The following is a 23551-nucleotide window of genomic DNA, read 5'->3' as shown; positions in this document are numbered from 1 at the left end:
CAAAGGTCAGTGGGAAGGACTCGCCACCCTCTGGCCAGCTTGAAGGCTTCCCGGAGAAAATTCCAGGGTAAGGGAGAAAACATCTCTTGCAATGGATGAATTACAAGCTCAGTGGTTTGTTTGTACTGCCTGACTGGAGTTGTAAATATGGCCAATTAAGGTAATAAAAGAGTTGGTTCCAAAGTTTATTTCCTCTGGTTCTAGTCTTTAGAGAGATTTCTTCTTATGGGATGTAGCTGATTTAGGGGAATTTAATTAAGAAAAAAAAATTGATCTAGACACAAATGAACAAAACAAAAACGTTTCTGGAGACGAATTGTCTTGCCCGACCCTCCCCTCTTGTTGTGGTGCATCCAAGCTTCGTTGCTTTAAAAAAACGTTTAATAATTACCTTTGTTGACCTCTGTACCTTCTGGCTTCCTCCACTCCTGGGCACGAGACATGTCCATTCCTAGGGCACAGCCGAGCAGACACAGGCGCTCCTCCGCACGGGCAACCCCCTGGCTCTGCGAAGTCAACAAGGAGGTAAGACCTATGGGTGATGGGCAGGCTCATCGCTTTCCTGGTCCGCGTCTGGAAAGGGACTTCATTTAGAGAAAGAGTACAGGACAAGACCATCAGCTAGTGATGCCTGAGAACTGATTTTTCTCAGCACTTTTTTTCATTCCTTGCCCCACCAATGAAAAGCATTTGCATGGTGGATCTAGTATGCATGCGGCGCCTTACTTGGGGGAAGTAATTATGAGTTCCTCAAACTTGGTTCTACTAAGTATACTCCAGAAATCTTACTATTAAATACAGCACTTCTCTTCACTTTGGAAAAAAATGAAGTTGATCCATGGAGGTAGAATGCCTTTCCAAGCCTGTCAGTGCTGAGGGTTAGGAACCCAGAGATTCAGGCGTCAAGACAACCCAGCTCTGTTCCCAAGGCCTGAACAGCACCACGAAAAGTTCTTATTCCTGGAACTGAGCAAATCATCCGTAAGGGGTTGACATCTGTACTCTCCTAAAACAGAAGCTAATAATCTGCTTTTGGAGTTGGCTCCCCCAACCCAGTGTGTTAGCAGAGAAGAGCCCTCGCTGAGCTTCCGTTTGCATCCTGTCTGCTAGAGCATTTGCTGAATCGAGACCCAGGCCCTCCTTGCAGCCTCCAAGAACTGACAGGAGGGGAAAATGGAGGAGACAAGCCTGAGAAAAAGGAGAGAGGACCAGAAGTCCATCCAGAGTAATGAACCCAAGACCACGAGTCTCCAAAAGGAGGTAAGGTGGCTCTTCTGGACAGGCCCCTCCCCAGCCGGGTGGGGCACGCTAATGCGGAGCCACCAGGTGAAGGCCCCGCTGACCTCTGATTTGTACAGGACAGCTCTAAATGAACATTTTTCTCTTTCCTTTGTACTGAATTTCCTTCCCTCTTATCAGTGAGCTCAGCATATTCTTGTGAAGTTAATGTATGTGTGCTCCTGTGCACTGGGCAAGCCTGGGGGAGCTGCTGTTCGCTCAGCCTGATGTCCTCTTCACCAAATATCTGTCCCACTTATGTCTGAATAACTCCAGTGATAAGAAACTCCCACTCCTGCTTAGCAAGTCTAGCTGGGTGCTGACTCTGATATGGGTTTGCCATAGGTGAGCGCTCTGGGTTGGAATAGAGTAAGCGCTGGCCTTGAGGTGCCTGCAGCCTTTGGGGGCCCTGAGCTTGTGTAAGGTGGAGCTAGCATTGGGGAGCAGGTGAGCAGAGGCAAAAAGGAGCTGAACGCTCCACACTGAGCAGCACTAGTCCCAGGTAGACGGCAGCTGCAGCGGGTGAATGGGGAGCAACAAGCTTCAGACTCAGAGGACGAGAATTGAGGGCCCTGAGCAAGATCGGGGTGGCTTCCGGAGTGGGAGGAGTGGGCTGAGTGCTGGGAGACGCCTCCTGAGCTCCCACTCCCAGCAACACAGGGAGCAGAGGGAGGAGGGGTCTGGGGATTGATAGGGTGGGGACATGGCCTGACTGAGGGTTAGCCTGGGATCTTGGGTCCCCAGGAGTCAGCTGATAGGCAGCAACACCCTCCCTTTTGGCCATGGAAAGAGCACAATTTAGCTAACCCCAGCGAGTCCTAAACTCAGGCACCCAGGAGGAATGCAGACTTCAGCAGAAGGAGGATTCAGAAGGACCCCTAGGTGGTGGCGAGCCCACCTACCAATACAGGAGGAAAGCTGAGACTGAGACTGCCCTGGGAGCCTACTCCTGGCCCTGAGGCCAGAACTGAAGCTGACTCTGCTCCCTGGGACCCCTCCTTCAATCGTGTGTGTGCCTTGTGGCAAGCTTTGTTCCCTGGGCTCTAACCCTGAGCGCAGCTCTGCCCACACAGGCAGACAAGCACACTCACCTCAGGCTCCAGGCACCTGGTCGGTGGCTTCTGAAGGCTGACCTTAAAAGAATGGGCCCGAATCAGACAGTTTCTCCCTTTTTAAAAAAAGGTGGTTTTCTTACTTGATTCTTGTATAATTCACACGTAGTGATATGTATAGCTCTTATAGCTCTTCAGTGTTCAGTTTGATGCTTTGTGATGAACTTATAACCCCAGAAAGTCCCCTCTTGCCCCTTCCCCAGTGAGGCCCTCACATGAGCTCTATCGCTGCAGATTAGTTTGTCTGCTCTGGAACCTGGTAGGAGTGGAATCAAACGGTGTGTGTCTAAGCCGGAAGCACCAGAAAAAGTTCACAGCCCCCAAGTATTTCTGTCCCTGGGGGTCTCCAGTGCTCATCTCTCATCCCACCCTCTGATGCCCCTGGCGGGGATCCCAAGCCCTGATTTTGCTATTAGCTCTAGGGGAGAAGCTCTGTTCTGCTTAGCCCAGCCAGCAGGCATGTTCCTAGAGCCTTTCTTTCTTCCTCTTTCTTTCTTTCTTTCTTTCTTTCTTTCTTTCTTTCTTTCTTTCTTTCTTTCTTTCTTTCTTTCTTTCTTTTCTTTCTTTCTTCTTTCTTTCTTTTTCTTTCTTTCTTTCGTTCTTTTTTAAAATTTATTTGTCAATTACAGTTGACATTCAACATTATTTTATATTAGTTCTTGGTGTACAGCATCGTCGGCAGCCGTCCGTCTTGAGAGACGATGGTGTAGCTTCTTAAGAGTCTATCTGCACCGCCGAGAATGGCTGTGCAGTCCGACTCGGGAGTGACACGGTATCTGTCTCCTCCCGTGTTGAATCGACATCTTGCGATGATGCTGGAGTGTCCTCTCCAGTGAAGCTGAAGCTACAGAGCCTGGGCAGGGTGATATGGAGGGTCTGCTGTTGCCCATGCAGCAGACCCCCCCTCTCTTCGCAGCTGAAGGGTCCAAGGGAAAGACGGAGTCAATACAGCTTGGTTTCAGGTGCGCCGCAGGAGTTGCCGGTGTTGACTACAACGTCAAACCGCCTTAGGGACTCCGGCTCCGGATTTTCTGTCGGGGTTTACTCCCTTAGCCTTTCCCCTGAAGAGGTATGCCGCAAGGCAGCGGAGGTTTTTTGGAGTCAGAGTTTTCCTTCTCTGCTGTGCCCTGACTGGAAGGTCGAACCAGCGACACTTAGCTCGCAGGCCGACGCTCAATCCACTGAGCCAAACCAGCCAGGGCGTACAGCATAGTGGTTAGACATTTATGTAACTTACAAAGTGATCCCCTGGATAATTCTAGTACCCACCTGGCACCATACATAGTCATTACAATATTATTGACTATATTCCTTATGCTGTATTTTACATCCCCATGACTAATTTGTAACTAATTGCCAACTTGTTCTTCTTAGTACCTACAGTCTTTCTTGTTGGGGATTGTTTGCTAAATCAACCTTAACCTTCACAGCCCCTCTATCCAGGGTGGTAAGGGTAGTGTAGGCGCATGGGAGCTCAGCCAGGTATGCCTGCCCTGGCCCCATAACCCTGGGCAGGAATGTAACCTCTCTGGGGCTCCATTTTCTCTTCTGTAAAATGGATATGACGTGATATTCCTGACTCTGGGGCTGTTGTGGAGATTGATGGATTTAGTGTGAGCAAAGCCCCAGGAGCAACGTCCTGGTGTTACTCCTGGAACAGCACTGGGTGAAGTGCCTGGGAAAGGGCCTCCTGTGGGGCTGTGTTGGCTGGAACAGAGGGAAGGAGGGAGGGACTGAGGCGGGGAGCGGGCTGAGACTGGCCATCTGAGCTGGATCCGCTGCAGCATTAATTCTCCTCTCCTTCCTCCACATCCAAGTTGGGCCTGCTCAGTGGCATCTGCATCATCGTGGGCTCCACCATCGGCTCTGGGATCTTCATCTCTCCCAAGTCTGTGCTCAGCAACACGGAAGCTGTGGGGCCCTGTCTCATCATATGGGCAGCATGTGGGATTCTTGCAACACTGGGTAAGAAAGATGCCGCTCCCTGGCCAAGTTTCTTGTGGCATGTGGGACCAAGCTATTGAGCACTGTCCTGTACCTGGGCCTAGCTGCTGCCAAGTCCCCTCAATGCTGGTGCGCAATAGGTGTAAATCAGGCTGTGCCAAAACATCCAATGGTCGGAACTCAACAGAATCAATGAGAGGGCACCATGGTGGGCCCCTGCGAGCAGGGCCCCGACCCTGGGCTCCCAGAGGCGAGGAGGGTTCTCTCACCAGGGCTACGCCTCACCAGGGGCCTTGGATCCCCTTCTTTCTGTGTTCCAGGTGCTCTGTGCTTTGCGGAGCTTGGTACAATGATCACCAAGTCGGGGGGCGAATACCCTTACCTGATGGAGGCCTTTGGCCCCATCCCTGCCTATCTCTTCTCCTGGACTAGCTTGTTCATCACAAAACCCTCATCCTTTGCCATCATCTGCCTCAGCTTTTCGGAATACGCTGCTGCACCCTTCTACTCAGGGTGCCAACCTCCTGAAATTGTCATTAAATGCCTGGCTGCCGCTGCCATCTGTGAGTACTCAAGTCTGAAACCCTGGGCAGGGATCGGAAAAGACCTGGCACAGATGAGGTGGGGATGCTCTGGCTTTGGCTCCTGCTCATCCAGAAACTGGCCAAGTAGGCCTGGAGGGAGGTGAGGAATGAGGCAGTGTCTGGCTTTGGCCCAAAGCCTGTCACCCTGTGTCATCTGTGCTCTTCGGGTGTGGGAGCTGTCTGGGAGGGGGTGGCGCAGGCTGTCCAAAGGGTAGCGCTTGGCTGGGGTCTGGCTGCTTCTCCATCGCCCTTGGATTTCAAAGATCATCATGAGGGGAGGTTGGAGGGATAGAAAGGAACCTTAAGAACAGAGATATTGAACCCCTGACACAAAATATTGCCCCCCTTCCCAGTACTCATCACTACGGTGAATGCGCTGAGTGTGCGGCTAGGCAGCTATGTCCAGAACGTGTTCACAGCGGCCAAGCTTGTGATCGTGGCCATCATCATCATCAGCGGACTTGTCCTCCTGGCCCAAGGTGACCTTCGGTGGGAGGGGGGGTGACCACCACACACAGGGGCCTCCTTTTCATCTGGACTTCTTACTGCTAAGCATATCCCTAAGGCAAACACTCAACAGAAAGAATCTTCAGTTTCCCAGCTCCTCAGAGTTTGTTTATAACTTGAGGTCATAAATCTTTCCCATGGAGCTGATGCAAAGTCCCACTCTGGTCAGCTGACAACCACTATTTACTCTCTGGCTTACTTACAGGAAATACGAAGAATTTTGAAAATTCTTTTGAGAGCACCAAGCTGTCTGTGGGAGCCATCAGTCTGGCATTTTACAATGGACTCTGGGCGTACGACGGATGGTAAGGCCGCCGGATACAGCGCGTCTGACTGTGGGCTCTCCAGGCTTTCTTATCTGAAACTGTGTGGAAAGCAATGACTTCTCCTTTCTGGAGCTTTTGTGGGACCCTAAAATTCACCTTCAGGTCTCCCTTTTGTTAAGCACAGCACCCCTCACCCTTCTGTTCTCAGACCCAGACACACCAAGCAAGACACCTGCCCCTTTTTCCCACTCGCCCTTGATGGAGGCCTGGGAGCAGGAAGGGGTGGGGCCCCAGTGCCAGAAGCTTCTGCAGAAGCACACAGGCTTAGCTCATCTGGGGCAATCAGGGCAGCCCAGGCACTGGACAAGGCAAGAATATTCAGCAGCACTTCCATTTCCCCTTTGAAAATACAAGGTTTAGTCAATGGAGATTCTGCTTATGACCTTTAAGGAAGAAGTGTGGTCGTCCATGACCTTGGTCTTCCCTTATGCAAAGAATCTGCAGGTTTCATTCTCTTTTCAAAGAGTTTTTCATTTTTTCAAAGCATCTTGGGGACTCGTTTCTGCTAATAATTCTTGAAAATTCACATGATTGCCATGGAGGGCAAGGACCAACTAACAGACGTGCAGATCTCTGCAGCCCTAGCATCTCTAGGGCCTTCTCTGAAAGAAATTATGACAGAGCCCTGGCCAGGTGGCTCAGTTGATTGGACTGTTGGCCACGTACACCAAAAGGTTGCAGGTTTGATTCCCGGTCAGGGCACACACCTAGGTTGTGGGATCCATCCCTGGTCGGGGCACATGTGGGGCTGGGGGGCAATGGATCAATGTTTCTCTCACATCAATGTTTTTTCTCTCTCTCCCCTTTCTTCTCTCTCTAAAGTCAATAAAAACATATCCTTGAGTGAGGATTAAAAAAAAGAAGAAGAAATTACCACAGAATTCCTGCAGGAGAATTTCTCTATGGTGGAGAATCTTAAATGAGGCCAATATTTATTTTGTTTCACAGTCTTCACAAATTATGTTACTCGTGTTACTTTTCTTTCTCTAGGAATCAACTCAATTACATCACAGAAGAACTTAGAAACCCTTTCAGGTGAGAAAGCTGGGTCAAAACAGGAGGCAATGGCCCAGCAAGTGGATTTCTCTTCTCCCCAGCAAAGGGGAACAGCTCCTCCCATGATCCCAGACACCCTTCCAGACACTGAGTGGTTTCCTATAAGCTCATTTCCATTCCTTAGAGTTCCATTTGGTTTTGGGTTGTGCAAGGGTTGCTGAGAGGAAGGAAGAATTTATCTCTGGCTTATTTTGATATAAACAATTCAATTTTACTGCCTGGGAGGCAGAGAGAGGGAGAGTTCTTTCTTCCCTGAAGATGTCACCTGTGTCCACTGGGCTGAACTGTTTCACAAGTGCCGTGCTGGGTGAGCCTCAGGAAGGGCAGCTGTGTCCCTGGCCCAGGGGCCCAGCGCAGGAAGCAGAGGGAGGGCTGGCCAGGGCAGCGGGAAGGAAAGACTGAACCAGAACAGCAATCTCATGAGTCTCTCAAGGGTGCCCTGGCCTGAGCCTGGCTCCCTGGGTTCCTGCCCATCCCAGAAACCTGCCCCTGGCTATTATCATCGGGATTCCACTGGTGACAGCGTGCTACATCCTCATGAACATTTCCTACTTCACTGTGATGACAGCAACCGAGCTCCTGCAGTCACAGGCAGTGGCCGTGGTGAGTGCCCAGGTCTCTGTGGGAGGGCACAGGCAAGGCAGGACCCTCACAGGGCAGGAGGGACATCATGGGCTGGGGGATGGGAGGCGGAACAGGTTAGGGCAGCACCAAAGACCCATCGGAGGCTAAAGGCCTCCGGCTTACAGGCAGGTTCCCTTTCCAGCACTCCAGTGGCCTGGGGCAGGGCGGGGCTTTGACAGACAAGTGGGAGGGAGAGAAAGTGCAAGGAGTCCCTGCGGAAGGAGTTACAACAATGCGCTGTGGACTTCAAGCTGGGTAAGAAGGAGGGAGCACAAGAGGGAGCAGTGTGAGGGACTGTGGGAAAGGTGTGGGGGCCCATGTGCTGGGTGCCTCTGGGAGTTGGGGTAGGACAGGAAACCAAGCAGGAACTGGAGAACGAGGTGACAAGGATGGGGAGCGTGGGGAGCTGCGTTCATCCTGCTGAGGTGGGAGGGAGGACAAGGTCATTCTGAGTGAGGGAGCAAGGCAGTGAGAGGTCAGAGTGTCCAAGAGATAAGGAGATGATGAGGCGTTATGACGGGGTGAGGTGGAGGAGAGAGTTTTGTTACCATCAAAAGATACTGAGATACTCTGATGAGGAGAAAAGAGGCCACGTCATTTCCCTTCCAAGTGGTTCTCCGCTTTTCCCCTGCAGGAGGGGTCAGAGGCCTCATTCACCTCAGGGGGTGGGGGCCGGGCCCTCTGGGACAGCACCGCTTTCTTGGGACCCAGGGCTCCTGGAGCCCCATGCGAGACCCTCAGGACTCCTCACTTCTCTCATCAGACATATGGTGACCGTGTACTCTACCCAGCCTCTTGGGTCGTCCCACTCTTTGTGGCGTTTTCAACCATCGGTGCTGCTAATGGGACCTGCTTCACAGCAGGCAGGTAGGGACCCACGACCCTCACCCCAGGGGAAAGGGCCTCCAGAGCTAATTTCACAGTTGAGGAAGACAGGCCTCAGGGCCGACATCCTCAGGGCTTTGCGGGCTAAACCCCTCCTCACCAGCAGGAAACCTGAAGTCCTGGGAGGGGAGCAAAAAGCCCAGGGAAGCTTGCACTCGGGCCTGGGCCTGGGCCTAAGTTATGATGTGACAAAACTTAGCATGACCTTCACTCATGGGTTAGGTGGGAATTGTTCTCATAAACACTGCTGGAGGGGATTCCTTTCTTTTTCTAATAACAAAATTTTTTCAATTAGAGTTGACATTCAATATTATGTTAGTTTCGGGTATACAGCATAGTGGTTAGACATTTATGTAACATATGAAGTAGTCCCCCAATAAGTCTAGTACCCACCTGGCACCACACATAGTTATTAAAATATTATTGACCATATTCCTCATGCTGTACTTCATATCTTTATGCTGTATTTCATAATTAAGAACTTGTACATCTCAATTCCTTCATCTTTTTCCATCCAGCCCCTCAAACCATCTGGCAACCATCAAAATGTTCTGTATCCATGAGTCCGTTTTGTTTATTTTGTTCTTTAGGTTCCACATATAAATGAAATCATATGGCATTTGTCTTTCTCTGTCTAACTTATTTCACTCAGCATATCCTCTAGGTCCATCCATGTTGTTGCAAAGGGTAAGATTTCATTATTTTCATGGTCAAGTAGTAGTCCACTGTATATATGTACAACATCTTTACCCATTCATCTATCAATGGACTCTTAGGTTGTTTCCATATCTTGGCTATTGTAAATAACACTGAAACGAACATATGGATGTGTATATCTTTCTGAATTAGTGTTTGGATTTCTTCAAATAAATACACCAAAGTATTTATATGATAGTTACATTTTTAATTTTTGGAGGAACCTCCATACTGTTTTCCATAGTGGCTGCACCAATTTACAATCCCACCAACCATGTACTAGGGTTCCCTTTTCTCCGCATCCTCGTCAACACTTGATTTTTATGATAACTATTCTGATGTGTGGGGTCTGAATTTGCATTTCTCTGATTAGACTAGTGATGTTGAGCATCTTTTCACTGGCCATCTCTGTGTTGAAGGGGGCATTCTTGAACACATCTTTGTCTAGGTGTCCAGCATTCTGAGTGGATATACTTTTTTAGTCTTAGAAAAAAAATCCTCACCCAAGGATATATATGTTCATTGATTTGAGGGAGGGTGAGAGAGAGAGAGAGAGAGAGAGAGAGAGAGAGAGAGAGAGAGAGAGAGAGAGAGGGAGAGAGAGAGAAAGAGAGAGAGAGAGAAAGAGAAACATTAATATGTTGCCTCCCCTATCCGCCCTGACCAGGGCTCCACACCATAGCCTAGGTTTGTGCCCTCACCAGGATTCAAATCTCCTGCAACCTTTTGGTGTACAGGATGATGCTCCAACCAACTGAGCCACCCTGCCAGGGCATGAGTGGATATATTTCTGAACGGGAAATTGCCAAAGGTTCGACACTTAAAAAAATAAAATACATGCCACAAATCATTTTCTAAAGCACAGCCAGTGCTAGTCCTGCAAATTTACATCTTTCAAAGTGTTTGGCTATTCTGGATTCTTTGCATTTCTACATGACTTTTAGAATCAGCTTGTCAATTTCTTTTTTAAAAAATTCTTCAGGGATTTTGATCAGAACTGTGTTGAATCTATAGATCAATTTGGAGAAGACTCTCATCTCCAAAGTATTGATTCTTCCTATCTGTGGGCATGGACTGTCTCTCTGTGGATTTGAGTCTTCTTTAATGTCTTTCAAAAATGTTTTTTTAGTTTTCAGTATATAGTTTATGCACATGTTTTGTCAGACTTATGTCAAATATATCGTATTTTTGATGCTATTTAATTTTTTTTTATTTTTAAGTATATTTTATTGATTATATTGTTACAATAGTTCCAATTTTTTCCCCTCCGCCCAGCACCCCCCTTCCCCGACAATCCCCTCCCCAAGTCCATGCCCATGGCTCACCCTTTCATATATTCTTCTTCTTTTTTAAAAAAATAATTAATTAATTAGTTAAATACTATTTAATTTTTTAAAGTATATTTATTGAGTATATTGTTATAATAGTTTCAATTTTTCCCCCTTTGCTCCCCTCCACCCTATTGTATTTTTTAATGTAAAAAATTTCAGTTTCTGATAGTTTGTTGCTAGTACATAGAAATATAATTTTAAAAGGTCTATTGAGGTGTAAATATCATAGAATTCACTCTGTAATTGCATAATTCAATGATGTAAGTTTTAAAGTTGTGCAAACATCATCACAATCCAATTCTAGGACAGGTCTATCATCCCGAGAAGCTCTCTCATGCTTACCTGTAATTAATCCCCACTCCCACCTCCAGCTCTAGGTAACCAGTGACCTGCTTCTGTGTCGGTAACTTTAGACATTTCATCTAAATGGAATGATACCATATGTCATTCACATCTGGCTTCTTTCACTTAGCATATTACTTTTGAGTTTCATCTATGTCATAGCATGTATCAATTCAGTACTTTTATTTTTTATTGTTTTTCTATTACAGTTGTCCCATCCCCCCCTCCCTTTGCTCTCCCCTGCTCCACCCACCTCCTCCCTCTCCCACAGTCAGTCCCTATTTAGTTGTCCATGTCCATGGGTCATTCATATTAGTTCCTTGACTAGACCCTTCCTCTTCTTTCCCCATTCCCCCCACTCTGGTCACTGTCAGTCTGTTCCCTGTTTCCATGCCTCTGGTTCTATTTTGCTTTTGTTCATTTTGTTCATTAGTTTCCTGTATTAGGTGAGATCATATGATATTTGTCTATCACCATCTGGCTTATTTCACTTAGCATAATACTCTCAAGTTCCATCCATGCTGTAAAATGTAGGAGGAGTTCCTTCTTTCTTTCTGTTGCATAGTACTCCATTGTGTAAATGTACCACAGTTTTTTGACCCACTCATCTACATGTGGGCACTTAGGCTGTTTCTAGCACTTGGCTCTTGTAAGTAGCGCTACTATGAACATAGGGGTGCATAGGTTCTTTTGAATTGGGATTTCAGAATTCTTCAGGTATATTCCTAGCAATGGAATTGCTGTATCAAAAGGAGTTCCATTCTTAGTTTTCTAAGGACATTCCATACTGTTTCCACAGTGGCTGCACGAGTTTGCATTCCCACCAGCAGTGCACCAGGGTTCCCTTTTCTCCGCATCCTCACCAGCACTTGTTTGTTGATTTGTTGATTATGGCCATTCTGACTGGTGTGAGGTGGTATCTCATTGTGGTTGTTATTTGCATCTCTCTGATGGCCAGTGATGTTGAGCATCCTTTCATATGCCTATGAGCCCCCCTTATGTACTCTCTGGAGAAGTGTTTGTTCAGGTCCTTTGCCCATTTTTTAATTGGGTTGTGTGTCTTCTTGGTATCAAGTCATATCAGTTCTCTATATATTCTGGAGATCAATGCCTTGTCTGACGTGTCATTGGCAAATCTGTTTTCCCATATGGTTGGTTCCCTTTCCATCTTGATTATGTTTTCTTTTGCTGAGCAGAAACTCTTTAGTTTGATGTAGTCCCATTTGCTTATCCTTTCGTTTATTTCCCTTGCCTGAGGAGATATATTGGCGAAAATATTGCTATGTAGTCAGTTCAGTACTTCTGATTGCTGAATAATATTCTAGTCCATGAACATATCATATTTGGTCTGTCCACTCATCAGTTTTGATGGACATTTATAGCTTGTTTCCAGTTTGGGATAATATGAATAATGCTGCTATGAACATTTATATGTCATTGCGTGGGCTTGTTTCCATTTTTCTCTGGTAGATTCCTTGGAATAGAATTGCTGGGCCATATAGTAACTTTATGATTAACCTTTAAAGAAACTGCTTAACTGTTTTCCAAGTGGTTGTTCTATTTTAATTTCTATAAGCAATGCATGAGAGTTCCAGTTTCTCCACATCCTCACCAACACTTGGTGATGCCTTTTTGATGAAAGTCATTTTAGTGGGTACTAGTGTGTCCTTATAATTTTAGTTTACCTTTCCCTAGTGACTAATGATACTGAGCTTCGTTTCATATGCTTATTACCCATTTATGTATCTTCTGGTGCAATATCTACTCAAATCTTTTGTACATTTAAAAAATTGGGCTGCTTGTCATCTTATTGAATTGTAAAACTTCTTCATAGATTCTGGATACAAGTCCTTTATCAAGGTAATCTGATTTGCACATATTTTCTCCTAGTCTGTGACTTGTCTTCTCATTTTCTTAATGGTGTTTTTGAAACAGCAATGTTTTTAATCTTGACAAAATTCAGTGTATCAATTTTTTTCATGTCATGCTTTTGCTGTCATATCTAAGAATCTCTACCCAACCCAAGGTCACAATTATTTTCTCTTCTGTTTTATCCTAGAAGTTTTATAGGCCTATCTTTTACATTTGGGTATATGATCCATTTTGAGTTAATTTTGTATAGTTCTGTACCTGTGCAGATTGGGGGTTGGACAGGGACTTGTGCTATATTGGATTATGTTGGATATAATTTTTATTTTATGGGGTCAAGTCTAAGGCCTCTGCGGACTGGCTTCTGAGTTTTCTGTCCCACATAAATGAAACGCCCTCACTCCTTTCCAGAACAGCCACCTACATTTTCTTTCAGCGGTTTACTGTGGCTCTTTGATCAGTCTGGAATACACATATTTTTACATTTTTATTTATTGATTTGAGAGAGAGAGAAAGAAACACCTGTTTTTCCACTTATGTATGTATTCATTGTTTGATTCTTGTATGTGCCCTTTACTGGGAATCGAACCCAAAAGCTTGGCATTTTGGGACAATGCTCTAACCAATTGAGCTACCTGGCCAGGGCCTGGAATATATCCTGATATGAGGTATAAATCTCACCACCCGCCCCTGCCCCAAACATTTACCTGTTGTCCCAGTATTTCTTATTAAACAGATCACCCTTTCCTCTTTTGGCTTGAAATGCCGCCTTCATCATTCCCAATGGACCAGGTTCACGTCATTTCACTGACAGGCCTTTCCTTGTACAGCTGTCACACTTACACACTCCACAGCCTCAGCGGTGTTAAAGCTGGCAGGCCGAGCGCTCCCGTCAGACTTATCCTCGCCTGTGTAGCATTCCCGGTGCACACACAATATTTTGTCGAGTTCCTAAAGTCCTATTTGCATTTTGAGTGCAATACATATTGGTGTGTGGGGAATTGATGGAATTTAAAGAGTGAATTCACAGCATCATCTCAAATCTGAGTCTCCCCTCTCCTCTAGCAACTCCTTTCCTCCCGTTTTCACCAGCTGTTCCAGGACTCAACTTCATACCCTGGTTGTAGCTTTCCAAATAGTTTTTGAGTTTTAAATACATGGTCCTTTTTGGACTTTGTATTCCTGACTTCTAATTTTATTGTACTGTAGTCAGAGCATGTGATTTTTATGCTATCACTTCTTCATAAATTTTAAGACTTCCCTTGTGGCTTACTGCATTTTTTTTTCCTTTTTTTTTTTTTTTGGTAAATGTTTCCTATGATCTTGAAAATAACATGTATTCTATTAACTTCCAGATTTTTTAAATCAAGGTTGTACCTTGACTGTTGAAATCCCCTGTTGTAATACTGGATTTGTCCATTTTTGCCTTTTTTTTTTTTTTTTTTTTTGGTGGTGGTATCTTCTTGGTAGTCTGTCCCCCTTTTCAGTGCAAACTCTCCCTCTTTTTGTCTTCAATGCTCTTTCTTCTGATGTTGATATTGCTCAATTCACCGTCTTCAGGCTGCTGCTTTTGGTAACATGTCCCATCTCTTTCATCTTCACCTGTCAGTGTCACAGGGCTATGGCTTGTGTCTTGTCTCTTTCCACAAATCCCACCTAAGACTCTCCAGCCAGGCAAGGTGAATCCAGTCACATTTAATGTCATTACTGCTACAGCTGGATTAATTTCTAACATAGTCCTCTGGGTTTTCTTGGTTAAAAAAAAATCTTATCTTGATTTTTTACCCATCAAATTATCTTTAATTTTTTAATTCTGCTGATGTGGAAGTTATATTTCAGAAATTACCCTTAAAACATCACACGAGTACCTGATAAGAGTATCAGAATCTCATTCTCTTCCCTCTCCCTTGCACGTGGTCTGGTGTATCAACTGCAGCTTGTTCATAAATCCATCCCTCCAAAAAAGTTCATCATGACAAAAATTAAAAATCCAATACTTACATACATAACAACATGTTTTACTGCTGTTCTTAACATTGTTTCTTCAACCAACAACTTCTGAGTTCAATTTCTTTTCGTGTTGTAGACTTTTTAATAGTTTCCAATGTGGATTGAAGAATGGTAAATGTCTCATAGCTACTGTTTATCTAAAAATGTATTTATTTTGCCAAAAGTCTTTTTATAATTTATTTTTTTTGGGGGGGAGCCCCTTCTCTGTAACAATTCCCCCCTCTCAGACTTAAGACCCTTTATAATCTTATAAAGGACACTGGGTGAAGGTCTTGTGCTCCTCTAGCTGCTTCAAGCTGGACATGGCTGTCGTCCTACCTACCACTGGGTCCCGAAATCCCTAATAAGAGTGGGTTTGTGGAGGGGAGGGTGGCCTTCCCCCATGGGGAAGGATCTTGCAGACTCCAGGCCAGTTGGCTGTCCCCAGACAACAGTGTGCTTGGTTTAACAGGCTGGCATCCTTGTATTCTGGGGGCAACAGATTTGGCAACAGGGTTAAATGATAAATTAGCTTAGAGAATTGTAATCTGAAAATCCATTTCCCTCATCACTGGAAAAGTGATTTCTCATGTCTTCTGTTGTTCTGATTGTCCTAATTGTGTAATCTTTTAAATTCAATAGCTTTAAATTTTCCCCTTTTCCTCCTACTATAATGTTTATATCTGGGTAGGTATGTTTTTATTTTTCTAGAACTGGGTTCAATTTGAAGGCAGTTTGTCAATTCCATAAAAGCTCTCTGCTCTTCTTTGAATTTACTTTGCCCCATTCCATGTACTCCAGCTTCTTCCTGTTTCTTCTCTCAGCTTCCTGTCCACATTATCCATTTCTCTTTGCTTCATACTTAGACCCACCTTCTAATTTACTTTTCACTTGTATCTATCTGTTGTCGATTAAATTCATTACAGTAACTTTTTTTGGAAATTATTTAGCTCTTCCTTTTTTCTCTAGCATTTAGTTTCAGATTACTGAACCACCAGTTCTATGAGGCCACTGTTTGCTTCTGCTGACTTACTCTTTGATTTTTAAAAATACAGATGTTCTGGATTTAGGATGTACAAGGCACGTCGTGTTTGCTTCTGTCAGGTGCTCCAAGCACTGGGGTCAACAGGCCCTGGACTACTTTTTACCTTTACTTCTTGCGCAGCTTTCAGGACTCTGCTTGGGTATCTCTACCCTTCTTGAAAGGGCCTCCCCGCACCACCCAGCCCTTTCCCTGGCCTAGGTGACGCCACTGCACCAGGATGCAGTCCTCTCTTGCCCACTTCTCCAAAATTCACCCACCTCCAGAGACCAGACTCCTCCCTGAATACACCGGGGTCACAACTCTCCCCTGTGGCCTTGGTGGTAAAGCTGAGGACACACTTGCCCGGTGACACTACAGCAGCTTGCGCTCTCAACTGACTTCTGTATTTTCCAGACTCGTTTATGTTGCAGGCCGGGAAGGCCACATGCTTGAAGTGCTCTCCTACGTTAGTGTCAAGCGCCTGACACCAGCCCCTGCCATCATCTTTTATGTAAGTACGAATGGCACCATGAATACCTCCCCTTAAAGGCAAAGGGTCCCTCAATTTGGTTGTGAAGTAAACCTGTATTGCTAAGCCCAGTGGTTTACAAATGACCCAGGTTCCCTTAATCGACCTGAAACAAGTATGTTAAAAAAGCCCAAGACAATTCAAACAACTTACCTAACCTCTGCTCCCCGTTCTGAATTTGTCTGTGAGAGAGTTCGAATGTCCCAAGCTTGTACCCTCTATACATCTCATGTGTGCATTTGTATGCCCTGGGTCCCTGTAGCAAACTACAAGCTTACGGGGAGGAGAGTAAGGCATTTTACAAGTTGGCTACTGGCAACAGCTTCTCATTATGGTCCAATAATTTAGAAGTCATGGGATCCTTGGGCAGTAATGGCCCTTTGACATCTTCTAATTGGAGCTTCTCAGTGGGCAGTAGCCTCTGGTGTGTGCAACTGTCTTGGGTACCCACAGACAGCCCACTAAGCCTCAGGACCAGAGTTCTCCTCCTGCCACCACACAGGAGAACCACAGTCCTCTGCCAACCTACTCTCTTTTGAAGATGAGGATACAGTCCCAGAATTACAAGGTACAGATAATGCAGGTCAAGACCACACCTAGAAAGCCTGAGTTTCATAGCCCAGGGCCCTTTCCCATGCTGAATACTCTCTAGAAGGAAAATTCCTAATTAGGAAGCTGCTGCAATATACACACATTTATACTGTTTCCCCTCTGCTTAAAATTGCAGCTTTGAAGAGTCACACATTTTCCAAGTCCTTTCCATCAGGCCTCAAAGAGAACATCTGTCATAGCCAGTCTGCTCCTACCCCAAATACAATGGGATACAGGAGCTCTCTTTCATGCTGAAGTGTTTATCCACAGGAACTGCTTCTTCCATCTTCTGTGAAGTGATAAGGATGGTGTTTTCATGTACTAATAACAAAAATTCATTCTTACTTACACTAGGGTATCATAGCCATTATTTATATCATCCCTGGCAATATCAACTCATTAGTCAACTACTTCAGTTTTGCTGCGTGGTTCTTTTATGGCTTGACAACTCTGGGATTAATCGTGATGAGGTTCACAAGGAAAGATCTGGAAAGGCCTATCAAGGTATGTCGAGTGCCTTGAATTTCTTGAATGAATTGCAGAAGCAACTATTTTAAATTCTAGGGGTGTGCTATTTCCAACCTGATTCTTCTCTGGAATATCATGTTTTAGAGTGAAGTTTGCTCTTCAATTCACTTCATATAGTTTATGATCCAATCAGCCATCTAATTATTGATTTACCAAGTTATCAAGAATACCTGTGACCTCTCTAACTTGAGCAAGACATCCAGTTCTGACAGTTCTAGTATCTCTCAAGGGTAGACTTCTCATAGACTGATGGGGACTTCAGAATTCTGGCCCCAGACCCATTCCTGTGCCTGTGACCACTAACAGTCACATCTGCAATCTGCCTGGGCTCCCTCCCACCTCCCTGCATGGCTCAAGGAATCCAGACCTGGTGGAATGAGTTCCTCTTCCGCCCCTGAACCCACTGATTGACTCAGAAGTGGGAAAAGAAGACATTCATTCAGTACCTCCAACTGAGTCAAGAGCCGGTTCAAACTACCAAGTCTTCTTGCCCCCAGATCGAACCACCAGCTTACAGAAAATACAAGGGAAAAGGGAGGAAGTTACCAGGCAAAGCTAGAATTAAAACATTATATAGAATAAATTCCTACAACAAACCCATGACAAGAAAAAAGGGGGAAAAAACATGTTAAAAACAAAATCCTAATCAATTAGAGATGTATACTGAATATGTTACAGGTGAAATATGAAGTCCGTCATTTTCTTTACATTCTAGGGAAATGGAAAAAGGTAGATGAAATAAGATTGGCAATATTACTTCAATATTACTGAAATGAGAGGAGGGATACATGGAGTTCGTTGATTCTTCTTTCTGCATCAATGTTTCAGTTTTGAATAAGAAATTTCCACAAGAAAACGCATGCCCATGGCCCAACCTTAACCCCATGTCACTTTGTCTCCAGGTGCCCATCATCATCCCCATCTTGGTGACTCTTATATCCGTGTTTTTGGTTTTGGTGCCAATCATCAGTGAACCCGCATGGGAGTATCTCTACTGTGTGTTATTTATACTGAGCGGCCTTATATTTTACTTCCTTTTTGTCCACTACAAGTTCGGATGGGCTCAGAAAATCTCAAGTAAGTATCAGCAGAGGGGTGGCCCTGCTATTAATGAAGCACACACAGGCACCCTGCAGTCATGTCTGCCCTCATTCCACCCAGACTGTCGCAAGATCCCAGGCAGTCAGAAAATTTCATTCTGCTTTGTGAGGACATAGGACCCCTTACCCTCAGCGTGACACCTCTGGGGTCCACCTGTGGCCTCCTCCTCTGTTTCAATTACTATAACAAGTAGAAAGGGGAAGTACCATTTTCTTTTTCTTTTTTTTATTGTGAAATACACATAAAATTTACCATCTTAACCATTTTAAAGTATACAGTCCAGTAGGGGGAAGTTCATTCCCACTGTTGGGCATCCCATCTCCAGAGCGCCACTTTCTTTTGCCTGATACACAGACACCATCTGAGAGGCTAAGCAGCATTCCAGAGACACCCAGAAAGTCACAGAGTTGAAACAAGGGTCCAAGTCTTCAATGTCAAAGCGACAGCTCTTGTGGTCCACTCAGCAATCCTGGTTCCTCATCTAGTTTAAGACAACAGTTTACAAATTTACATACCTGGCCACTTTCATTTTGAAAAAGAAAGCAGTGGCACCAAAGTACATCAAGGACACTGCAGTGGACTGGTGTGCGCAGGATATTCACAAGGTGCTGTCCTCTATGGCAGATGCCACCCGCTGCTGGGACCTGCCAGGCCCCGAGTGCCCTCACCAGGCCCACTTCCTGGTCTTTCTCACCCTGTACCATGAGTTCCTAGGAGGCAGGAATTGGGCAGGATCTATACAACAGCCACTTAATATTAAAGGTGATTAAAAATCTGCCTCTTCCTTTCTCCTTCAGCTTGTCTGAACAGGGAAGTGCAACCCTCCCTTCAGGCACTCCTATGTGGTTATTTACATACACACAACATAGGCAGGCATACGAGGCAGGAAAGCAAAACCCAACGGGCAGGCAGTGAGGCTGCCTGAGACTTGGTTTAGATGGAGCCAGCAGGGACGAGGATGCCTTTCTCCAGCTGGGGCCAGTTTCAGGTCCTCTCAGCCTCCACTTCCTCCTCTGTGCGATGCGGTACCACCGCCTACCTGACAGTGGTGTGTGATGAACAAAGTGAGACTGAATATAAAATAGAGTGCTATCATCTCCACCAAGGACTTTTTTCCTTTCCTGAAACAGCTCACCCACCCCAACCTCTTTACCATAATCTCACCCTTGGCTGAGAGAGGAATTGCAGACACTCTGCTATAGAAAGGAAAGAATTTATTACTGTAAGAAAAGCAGCCCTTTTTCCCCACGCTTCTGAAAATAAACTTGGATTTGATCATACTGACAGAATATAAGTTCTAACTTAGAACTTATAGGTACAAAATGTGTCTTATATTCCCCCTACCGTTCCTTTATTTTTAATAGAATTTATAAGGGTGACATTGGTTAGTAAAATTTTTTAATTATATAGGTTTCGGGTGTACAGTTCTCCAACACCCACCTGAGTACTGCACTGTGTGCTCACCACCCATTGTCTCCGTCCATCCCCATTTACCCCCAGACCTTCTTCTGCCCACCGTCAAGTGTCTTATTTCTCAGCTCTAGAATATTTAGCTCCCTACAAAAACTGGTAAGAAGTTAGAATTAAGCAGTGAAAAGAAAGAATAGTCTGTGTTTTAAGCAAAACCATTGTAGCTGCCAGGATGGTTCTGACCACCTCCGACCACCACGTGCCCTGAGCGCCAGTCTGCGGGACACCCCATGGAGTAACAGCGACATTACTGCTCCCCAACCAGACGGCACAGCTTGTTTAACCAGTGTCCTGATAGCACTTTCTGACTGATTTCTGCTCCAGAGCCCATCACCATGCACCTTCAGATGCTGATGGAAGTAGTCCCACCGGAGGAAGCTCCAGAGTAACTCAGTCTCCTCAGCCACGTCCAAGCTGTGATGAAGTTATTTTTGTAAGCAATATTTGTACTTATTTCTTCCTGATGTTTTTCTTAAGAACTAAAATGTATTCAGATGTCTATAATACTGGTATTTTTAGGTACTTTTAATTCTCCGGGGGGGCGGGTGTTCTACACAGGAGAGGTGACAGATGTTTGCTAAGATAGCAGGCGAAGACGTCACTTACAGACAGCTGATGGCTGGGGAGGGCTGAATTTAAAACCACCACCACTATAACAGCAACTCTTCAACTGGGACACATCACACCTACTTCAATAAAGGGTATTCTTGAAACTCAGTGATCAAAAGGTATACATATTTGTATATAAAATTGGTGAAACTTCTGCTTTGATTGAAACATATTTTTAAAATACTAAAATAAAAATGTTTACCACTTATCCTCCTTCCTCCCAAGATGACTGCCGCCCCTTAGGTAACCTGGGCTGTACCTGGCGGGTGGGCCCCAGGCGGCATGGCGGGGCCCCCACGGCAACCAGCAGCCAGCACCCCAGGCTCCCCAGCACCCTTCACTGGCTTTCTGGTCAAATCAGTGCTTTCTGAGGAAATACTGTGATTTTATTGATATACTTCAAAAGGCATCACACAACTGTGTAAGCAACTTTACAGGCATGAAGAGAAGTACTTTTACTTTGCATTTTCGCGTTCCCCAAACATGAAATCAGTACATATTAATAGAACAAAAAAACGATTGGTACTTGTTTACATTTCACAAGTCAGTATCCTGTGTCCTACAAAATGTTACTCAGAGCTTCAAATAGTAAATACAACGTCTGAAAAAAGAAACGAAGATTGAAGGCACAGCCCTCCTCCCAGTACTTCCGCTTCGCTGCATGTGAAGCGCACCCAGGTGAGCATTACGTCCTCCCTGAGAGAAGGGCCCAGCATCTGCTCATGGGAAACACACATCTGTGCACCTCTGTTACTTGCTATTATTATTGGCTGCGTTTTACCAAAGGCTGAATACAACTGAGCAGAAACAGCAGGTGGACAGCGCCCACAGGGCAAGCCAGTGAAGCTCAGGGGGCCTGCCCGCCACCCCAGGGCCTCTCCAACTAGGAGCAAAGGCTGTTATCTAGAGAAAACAACCCTTCATGAGCACGTAAGAGCTCCAGAGTCAAAACCTTTGCAAGCAAAGACACAGAACTTCCTATTTCCTGGAAAGCCTACCCGATTCAGTCAAGAAAAAGGAAAATCACCACACTTCGTACTTCGTGTGCCGATTTGACACCTGCCAGTCCACTCCTGGAGTCGGCAGCAGCAAGGCTGTGCTCCTGGTGGTGGCGGTCCAGGCTGTGCACCACATGCTGCCACCGGAGGGCAGCATCTGACCTCCATCTCTGAGCCACCGCACTTCCTAACCCCTGCAGCACAGAGGCCCTGACCCAGCAGGGCAGTGGGGGGTGGGGAGGAATCACCTCCTGAGGACAAGCTGTGTCCTGAGCAGAAGGTCTTATTTTACAGATGAGGAAACTGAGCCACAGTGTGATCAAAACGTGTTCATGGGACAGCCTGGTGACAAGAGTTTACCTCCCTTTCAAGCAGTGGCTTATTCCTGGGACATCCACAAACAAGACCATCTGTGCTTGCTGACATATGGAAAGAATAAAGACCTTGGGGGCAAGTAACAACAGTCACGTCCCAGCTCTGTGCTTTCCCTCCGCATGGCGAGGCTGCCCAGCTCAGAGAGGATTGCACAGCATCTGCATTTCCCAGTAATGCTCCTTTCCACCTTTTCCAATTAGCACGCAAAGTCAGGCTCTGGCCGTTCCCACATTTAAAGGGTAATGACAATACACTTCCTCCTGACTACCTTGTGAACCTGGGTGCCCCAGCCCCCAGAATGGGGTCCTGAATGTTTTGAGGGGTCACTACCTCCAGGTGTCCTGAGGGTTACCTGCAGGCACCCACAGGTCCTTTTCAGTTTCCACTGAAGGGAAACCTCTCTCCCACGTACCCAGGAGTCTCAGGTCCAGAGGGTTCTGTGAAGCAGTAGCTTGCCTCCAGAAAGCCTTGGGTCTGGCTGCTATGGAGGCCACCCCATTTTTTATCCCTGGACAACCCAGAAGAGCTGTCAATAGCTTAAGAATGCTAGAGGTATTAGTAACTGTTATGTTGAATCCCAACTAACTCATGGTTGAAAGACTCTGTTAGGCACTGCTAAGTATAGATTTGTAACATGGAAACTTCAATTTCTATGCATAAGATGTTTTTAGGAATGTACTGGATTGGCCCAAAACTTGGTTTAGTTTTTTCCATACAACGGCTCTAGTAGTGTTTAGCTGTCTGTAACTTCATTCAAAACAATTTTGTTAGATTGTATGGTTACAGCTCTTACATCGACATGCATTTAAAAAAGCTTATCAAAACTGGTGAATTTTTCTGTAGCCATTTAAATATTGAAGATTGAAGAGGATATGCAACATTTTCGGCACATTATGTTTTATTATTTCAAGAAAGGTAAAAATGCAACTGAAACACGAAAAAAGATTTGTGCAGTGTATGGAGAAGGTGCTGTGACTGATCAAACATGCTGGAAGTGGTTTGTGAAGTTTCTTGGTACTATTGACATTTTGGCAAAATAATACTTTGCTGTGGGGCTAATGCATTGGAAGACGTTTAGCAGCAGCCCTGGCCTCTACCCATGGGAAGCCATTAGTGGGAGATAGCCAATATACTCAAAATATCCAAATGAATGAAGTTATTGGTGAAAATGAAAAATGTGTCTTATTTTATGGAAAAAACTAAATGGACTTCTTGGCCAACCCAATATCAAACATAGGTTTAAGGGAAGAAAACAATCAGACTCGCTCCAGATAGTCCAGTTTGTTATCCAAATGCCACCAGGCGCTTGGTTGCTTGGCTGGAGGGTGTGGGACAGGCTGCGAATGAGAGTGTGGGCAGCACAGCCCAGGGAAGTTGGGCTCCTGTTAGATCACACTTCCTGTCTCTGCTTCCACCCTCCTTCCTGGTCTCGTCTTCAGCCCATTTCTTTTCCTTTTTATTTTTTTATTGATTTTAGAGAGAGACAGGAAGGGTAGGGAAGAGAGAGGAACATTGACCTGTTGTTCCACTTATTTATGCATTCACTGGTTGATTCTTGTGTGTGCCCTGACTAGGGATCGAACCTGAAAACCTGGTGTATCAGGACAACACTCTAACCAACTAAGCAACCTGGCTAGAGCCTTCAGCCCATTTTTAAATAAATTCAGAATTTATGACCATCACCAATTCCAATGCCGCAAGATAACACTTAGTAATAAAAAGATTTGAATAAGACTGCTTGTTTTCTTGACTTTTGGTCACACAGCAGTAGCCATTTCTGTTC

At 45.4% G+C, this 23551-nt stretch overlaps 2 protein-coding genes across 4 annotated transcripts in view; one reads left to right on the top strand and one right to left on the bottom strand.

Moving 5' to 3' along the window:
* Window positions 1-435: 435 nt before the first annotated feature.
* On the top strand, window positions 436-23502 carry SLC7A9 (solute carrier family 7 member 9). 3 transcript variants are annotated; one of them, XM_090259431.1, is made up of 14 exons: window positions 436-525; window positions 1111-1260; window positions 4208-4355; window positions 4655-4897; window positions 5272-5397; window positions 5631-5730; window positions 6742-6786; window positions 7287-7410; window positions 8195-8298; window positions 15982-16078; window positions 17042-17191; window positions 18118-18292; window positions 20111-20219; window positions 21688-23502. In XM_090259431.1, the coding sequence occupies exons 2-13, from the start codon at window positions 1174-1176 to the stop codon at window positions 20173-20175; spliced, it is 1464 nt and encodes a 487-aa protein (XP_090115557.1). In that variant the 5' UTR covers window positions 436-525; window positions 1111-1173; the 3' UTR covers window positions 20176-20219; window positions 21688-23502. The 3 variants fall into 3 exon arrangements, with proteins under 3 accessions (XP_090115557.1, XP_090115556.1, XP_090115558.1); XM_090259430.1 differs by lacking the exon at window positions 21688-23502 and having other exon boundaries at window positions 20111-20603; XM_090259432.1 differs by lacking the exons at window positions 7287-7410; window positions 8195-8298; window positions 21688-23502 and having other exon boundaries at window positions 20111-20603.
* The window catches only part of TDRD12 (tudor domain containing 12), a 75794-nt gene continuing 70815 nt past the window's right edge, over window positions 18573-23551 (bottom strand). Inside the window, exon 34 of the mRNA XM_090259064.1 lies at window positions 18573-18797. The gene's annotated coding sequence lies outside the window, so the exon portion shown is untranslated. The remainder of the gene's footprint in view (window positions 18798-23551) is intronic.

Source organism: Furipterus horrens, unplaced genomic scaffold, assembly GCF_987537825.1.
Source record: "Furipterus horrens unplaced genomic scaffold, mFurHor1.1.pri manual_scaffold_13, whole genome shotgun sequence".
Lineage (NCBI taxonomy): Eukaryota > Metazoa > Chordata > Mammalia > Chiroptera > Furipteridae > Furipterus > Furipterus horrens.
This window is presented reverse-complemented; position numbering and strand designations above follow the sequence as displayed.

What these genes read in the sequence shown, in the direction of transcription:
- SLC7A9 (XM_090259431.1), top strand. Translation starts at nt 1,174, where the DNA reads ATGGAGGAGACAAGCCTGAGAAAAAGGAGAGAGGACCAGAAGTCCATC. An exon ending in GAACTTAGAAACCCTTTCAG is followed by an intron (nt 6,787 to 7,286) that starts GTGAGAAAGCTG and finishes TGCCCATCCCAG; the next exon opens with AAACCTGCCCCTGGCTATTA. An exon ending in ACCTGCTTCACAGCAGGCAG is followed by an intron (nt 8,299 to 15,981) that starts GTAGGGACCCAC and finishes TGTATTTTCCAG; the next exon opens with ACTCGTTTATGTTGCAGGCC.